The 6,336-nt window shown below is 48.4% G+C and overlaps 1 protein-coding gene across 1 annotated transcript; it reads right to left on the bottom strand.

Moving 5' to 3' along the window:
• Positions 1-1,331: 1,331 nt before the first annotated feature.
• Positions 1,332-6,278, bottom strand: LOC116798498 (keratin, type I cytoskeletal 15-like). Its single transcript, XM_032710988.1, has 8 exons — positions 5,718-6,278; positions 5,135-5,217; positions 4,040-4,196; positions 3,589-3,750; positions 3,345-3,470; positions 2,988-3,208; positions 2,161-2,186; positions 1,332-1,668 (listed from the first exon to the last, which is right to left on the bottom strand). Exons 1-8 carry the CDS (start codon positions 6,276-6,278, stop codon positions 1,577-1,579), a joined length of 1,428 nt encoding a protein of 475 aa, XP_032566879.1. The 3' UTR covers positions 1,332-1,576.
• Positions 6,279-6,336: the final 58 nt, after the last annotated feature.

Here is a 6,336-nt window from a genome sequence, read left to right as displayed (position 1 = left end):
CTGCACTGTGGGTCTGGGGTTTAGTCACCTCTTTAACCCAGAGCAGAGAATGGAAGCGATGATCGGAGTGAGGAAATAAACCCTTGTCAGCAGATGGCACCCTTGGATGCTCCCTGGGAGCTGGGGAATGGAGGAATGCACTGTCCCGGAATTGTGCTTGTTGTACTGAATTGGAACAGGGAAAGCAGATTGAGCTGAATTTCTAGGCTGCACTTTAAGTACAGGAGAATATTTTGGCACCTACATCGTACAGGTCAATGTCCTGCAACCATCACTGGTTCATCCAACTCCTCCATCCGGAATTCAAGTGGATGGATAGCTGCCTGTGGCTGTAGGGAATTCCACCTCTTGCTGTTTGAGTGATACAAACAATAGTTACCTTGGATCAGGAAAAAAGGTCATTTGTGCTGCTCGGCTTTCCTTTTCTGGTGCACTGTGATGTTGCTTTGCAAGAACCTCTTCCCAGTTCCTTCCAGTGGGAATATCAGTGGGATATGCATTTCTTACCAGTGGCACCAGTGATCCTGTGGCCTCACTCATGGCCAAGCTGGTGGTGCCAGCAGTTTAGATCTCTTTTCTTTAAGTGTCAGGAAATAGGAAACATGAAAGTAGGGGCTCTAAGGAGGTTGGAAAGAGAATAAAATTCTAGAAATTACATCATTTTTGCAGACACTGTTATGTGGCTTGAAATACCCATCAGTGGGGCTAAGGACACCTTTTCCAAACAGGTTATGGGAGCACAGTACAGCATTTAGGTAACTTCTTATGTACTTCTGAGGCTGGGATTCACCAGGTTCTTAAAGCTTTGTCAGCATCTCCAGTTCCTCTGGTGTGGATTTGCAGCTGGGAGAAGGTAGTGTGGCCAGTACAGCAGCCACAGCACTGACACGGGCTGGGGAGGTTCTCCCTGATGGGAGAGAACCAAAACAGTCACAGCAGACTCTGAGCAGCTCATTTCACCTGGACCACGCCTGGAGCTTCCTCAGGAGCTGAGGGCATTTCTCTTTGTGCTGAAGGCAGTACAGGAACACAAACATATGGAAAAATACCAGTTTTTGCAGAGGGGCGTTTTATTTGTGCATGAATTGTGTGCTTGGCATTGAGGACAAAGAGCTTTAGGGTTTTTTATGTTATCTTCTCCATTTTTTACTGATACCAGCTCCAGATCCCTGGAAGAATTTAATGGCACTTTATATCTGTTCATCACCATTTCTGTTATTATTATTATTAAAGTTATGACTGTTATTGCTGTTGTTACCCCCACTGGCAGGGTGTGTGGGCTGTGTGTGGCAGTGCCACACTGACTCCAAAAAACACCATCAGACTGGATATATTTGCACAAGCAGAACAGAAACTTTATTATGTAGGAAACAATAGAGCACTGACAGAGAACAGGCATCTCCGACCCAGCGAGTCAATGCTCATGTACAAAGGCAGAGCAAATCTAAGGAACGACATTCTTGGGTACATTCTTGTGATTTGGGGGAGTGAAAGGCTCTTTCTCTCAGCATTAGCCAGTATAGAAGCTGCACTGGTTCCATGTGGAATCACGTGAAAGAGGGGATTCAGTATTTCTTTATGGGAATCTCCTGTCACGGGTAGAACCAGATCCAGATCTTCCCTCGTCTTCTGTGCTAACGCGAACTCTTCCACTGATCCCAAATGATGCTGGAGGAGGAATAAAACAATTAAATAGGGAAGAAAAAAAAATACCTCACAGCCAAGACCCTGAGGAGCTGAGCAGTGTGGTTGTGTTTGTTTGTTTGCTCACAAGATATTTCACATATCAAAGGCAGAACTGCCTTTACATCTTATCTGCTTTCCCTCCTGGTCCTTATCCAGAAAAACTTAGGAGTGCACGTCTCACGTGGATTTGGAAGTATCTTGTATGTTGTGTTAATAGCAGAGGAATTTAGAAATCTTTGGGAGATTTTGGTGGTTTAGAATCCCATGCAATAGTTATGGCAAAATGATGGTTTCAAAAGTGAACATAAAATAAAGTGTTATGGTTTTGCCTCTACATGATACAGAATGTGGTCATTGCAGGGAGAATGGAATCTGTGGTAGTAAGAAGAAATCCAAGGCAAAAAGCCAATAAGTTTGTTTAATCCCATTTTGCCTGTTCATTTCAGCCCCTTGTTAAATAAAAATGTTTCTTACCGTCCTTGGGGTTCACTCCTGACAGCCTGTAGAAAAGAAGAAATGTTTCATTAATGACCATCCCTGACCCTGTCCCCTGAAGCCATCGATCCATTTAGGAATTTGTATGAACAGCCAGGATTTCACAGGGCTGCTCTCAATGGCTGGTTTCTCAGGTGTGTTGTTACCTGAGGTGGTGTTAAGGTGCTTTCAGCTTTGAAAGCCACCCTTATGTACTTAAGGGGGAATGTGAACAGCTGTCAGACCAGTTCCTTGTCCTGATATCTCCATATACTGCTGCTCTCCTCAGAATGCCTCTTCTAGAAACTCTATAAGGACTAATTCCATGTATAGATCAGATATGAGGAGTGGGCATGAAAAAGCAGATTTTCCTGAAGTAAGCTGGGGTCTGTACTAAGCTCTTTTCTAGATGGGAGTACTGGTGTGTGAGGATGGATATTTTCACCTCTGCACAAATGTAGAAAACCAAGAGCTAAAGAAATACAGGGAGCAGGTTTTTATAGGTTGTTTCAGGCTGAAGGCTCTAATTCCAGTGCAAACAGAGGGTTATGTGGGATGTACATATGGTGCCTGATGCCTTCTGTAATTCACTGTAGTCAAATTGGTGGCATTTGTATTTTCAAATCCCCAGCACCACTGACGTGCAGATTTAGCTGGAGTTATGGCAGCACCAGGGATTTTCCTGGGCACCTGCTTTGCCAGTGCCCCACGGGCTGTGTGTGCAGTGACTCAGCTCTGCGGGGTGAGCCCGGCAGCCCCAGCTCCCACCCCACACAGTGCCTGTGACTGCCCTGATCTGCTGTCAGGGTCCGGGCAGAGTCACGTACTGCAAGTCCTGGCCCTCCAGCAGGTGCCGGTACGTGGCGATCTCCTGCTCCAGGCGACTTTTGATGTCCATGAGCATCTTGTACTCCTGGTTCTGGCGCTCCATGTCGCAGCGCAGCTCGCTCAGCTGCTCCTCCACGCTGGTGATGAGGGCCTGGATCTGGGCCAGCTGCGCGCAGTACCGGCCCTCCGTGTCCCGCAGGTTGGCCTCCAGCCCGGCTTTCTAAAGCAGGATCATGTCAGAACAGGTTACAATGCAGGTTTGTGCCACGGAGGGGGACAAGGAGAGGCAAGACAGCAAGGGAGGATGGGGACAGTGTGAGGCAGTGCCTGGAGATGTGCTCGGGGCGGGTCCGTACCATGCTGAGCTGTGACTGCAGCTCGATCTCCAGGCCCTGCACGGTGCGGCGCAGTTCCGTGATCTCCGTTTTGCTGGTCTGGATCTGCTGTGTGTGGGTGGCAACTTCACGGTTCAGCTCGTCAGTCTGCAAGGAAAAAAAACCTGTGAAATCACCTATATACTGTATAAAAAAAATTCCATTATTTTGAGAAGGGAGGGAGGCACCTGCCAGGGAGGTAATGCTGAGGCATGTGTGACGGTACCTGAGTCAAGAACCAGGCCTCAGCATCCTTCCGGTTCCTCTCAGCCAGAGCTTCGTACTGTTCCCTCATCTCGGAGAGAACTCTGGTCAGGTCGATGCCAGGAGCCGCATCCATTTCCACGTTGACTGTGCCGCTCATCTGGTTCGAGTACTCCTTCATCTCCTGCGTGAGTGGAAGGCAGAGGACACAGAAAGATCAGGCTCCCTCCTCTCACACCCCTCCTGCCCCAGCGATCCCTGCCATGGCACACAGGACCTGTGCTGTCAAGTCTCACAGGTACAACACACATGAAACATTTATCCCATTTTCTCTCTCCTTGCACAGGCTTCCCTACTCTCCGTGTACTCACACACCACACACGTTTTTACATGTGACTTATACGTATGCTTCATTTACAAGAGACATAAATTCCAAAGGGAAGTGATCTCCTCTCTGCACTGTCAGGACTCACCTCCTCGTGGTTCTTCTTCAGATAAGCCAGTTCCTCCTTCAGGCTCTCGATCTGCATCTCCAGGTCGGCTCTGGACAGGGTCAGCTCGTCCAGGACGCGGCGCAGGCCGTTGATGTCGGACTCCACGCTCTGGCGCAGGAACAGCTCGTTCTCATACCTGCAGTTCAAAACAGAAACAAGCACTGGAACGTGTCCGAGTTTGTGCTCAGTACAGCTGTGAAATGATCATGTTTAGTACAGAATACAAGAGGAACAGTGGGCTGTAAATGAAAACATACAGATCGAGAAGAAGTGTAAAAGGAGTGAATGTGGGTTTTTTCCAACATCCAGCTGTGGCACATGGAAGAACAGGCACTGCCATCTCATTTTGTTCCTGAGGAGGATGTGACCATTCACCTTGCAGAACCTAATGAGAATTATCAGCATTAACAGAAACACCTTCACACAGGACAGGCCATTTGCAGTGTCCTCTGGGATTTGGAGTGGAGGAAAGCACGGGTAGCCTGGGGCTGCCTGGGACATGAGAGGGAAAATAGGAAGCTGCAGGTGCACCAGTGCAAGGGAGAGCAGCTGTGCAGGGACCTTGATCATCTACTGAATGTGCTGCTGAGCACGGGGCATGAAAAAGCCCCATGTTACCCTTGGTCTTTCTTTTCTAAATTTCAGGCTCTGTGGCAGAGAATTTCTGCAGCTCCACAATGATCTCTTCTTGCCACTCTGTTTCTTCTCAGTGAAAATCCCAACCTATTCCTGCCTTCTTTCCCCCATGACTCAGGCTAGTAAAAATAGTTAAGAGCATCACAAAAAAATGAAGAGCTGGCCTATAACTCATTATGCAAACTGCTCAGTGATCTGGAGGTTGTGTTCTGTCAGGTTTATATTCTGAATTGGTCCTTCACCAGTTAATTCTGTTTGCCAGGGTTTTTTGCATCAGAATTTACCAAGGAAAAATACCTGCCCATAATTTCAAAATGTGCCTTTCAGTGACTGAAGAACTTTATTTTCTACACGAAAAGTAACATCAAGCTTCAAAAAAACTGTTTTGAGAGAAGGAGACAAGCGGAGTGAAGACAAATGTGCCCCAGGTGAACTTACTTCAGTCTGAAGTCGTCGGCAGCCAGCCTGGCATTGTCGATCTCCAGAATGACCCGGGAATTGTCAATGGTAGCAGCAAGGATCTGGCAATTCAGAAACACAGAGAAAGGTTCCTGTGAGTAACGGTGAAATATCGGATCCACATTCCGTGAGCAAACCAGAGATACTCTGTGCAACGTGGACTAGAACCATAATTAGGAAATACATTTGTACAACCCCTGATCTTATCTGTAGCCAGGAGAATTACCTTTCCAGGTTTTGAGTCCTACCTGTCACATTCTTTACGATTTGATTCCTGAAAAAATATATTGAAAAATCTAAACACATTTTGCCACATTTTGCTAACTTTTAATGTGAACATTTTAATTTCAACGAGCACCACATTGTCACAATAAGATATTTGGTGTTTAAATTGCAAACAAGCTACTCTTTTCTGCTAGAATGCTCATGACCTCAGTGTATTCGGGATTGAGGAATTCAGTATTTCTTTTCTAATTATTTGAGCTTATTTTAAAGAGATGGAATATGCAGTGCCATAATTCTCTTGGTGTTCTTATAACTCCTCTACATATGAATGTCTCACCTTGTCTCGGAGATCTTCAATTATCTTGTAATAATTGCTGTAGTCCCGGGCGGGGCTGGTGGGGGCTTGTTTCTGGTACCAGTCTCGGATTTTCACTTCCAAATCTGAGTTGGCCTCTTCCAGAGCCCGCACCTTGTTCAGGTACGAGGCCAGCCGGTCGTTCAGGTTCTGCATGGTTATCTTCTCATTGCCGGAGAGGAGCCCATCGCCGCCCCCAAAGCCACCACCGAGGTCAAAGCCGCCCCCAAAGCAAGAGCCCCCTCCAAAGCCAGAGCCCCCTCCAAAGCCAGCCCCTCTACCAAAGCCACAGGCTGCCCCCCCGCCAAAGCCTCCTCCGTAGCCTCCCCCAAAGCCGGCGCTCAGGCCCCCGCCGTAGCCGCCTCCTGCAGAGGAGACGTACCTGGCCGAGGAGATGGAGACGCCGCGGCCGCCGGAGCCGCCGTGGATGCTCGGGGCACGGAAGGTGCCCCCGGTGCGCACCGAGGACAGGCGGGAGCTGCCCCCGGCGCCCCCAAAGCCGCCCCCGTAGGTGGAGGAAGAGCTCACGAAGGTAGTGGCCATGGCTGGAGCAAGGGAAGGAGCAAAGGGCAGCTGTGCAGCGTGGGCAGAGAGGAGAGGC

Source organism: Chiroxiphia lanceolata, chromosome 26 (assembly GCF_009829145.1).
Source record: "Chiroxiphia lanceolata isolate bChiLan1 chromosome 26, bChiLan1.pri, whole genome shotgun sequence".
Taxonomy (NCBI): domain Eukaryota; kingdom Metazoa; phylum Chordata; class Aves; order Passeriformes; family Pipridae; genus Chiroxiphia; species Chiroxiphia lanceolata.
This window is presented reverse-complemented; position numbering and strand designations above follow the sequence as displayed.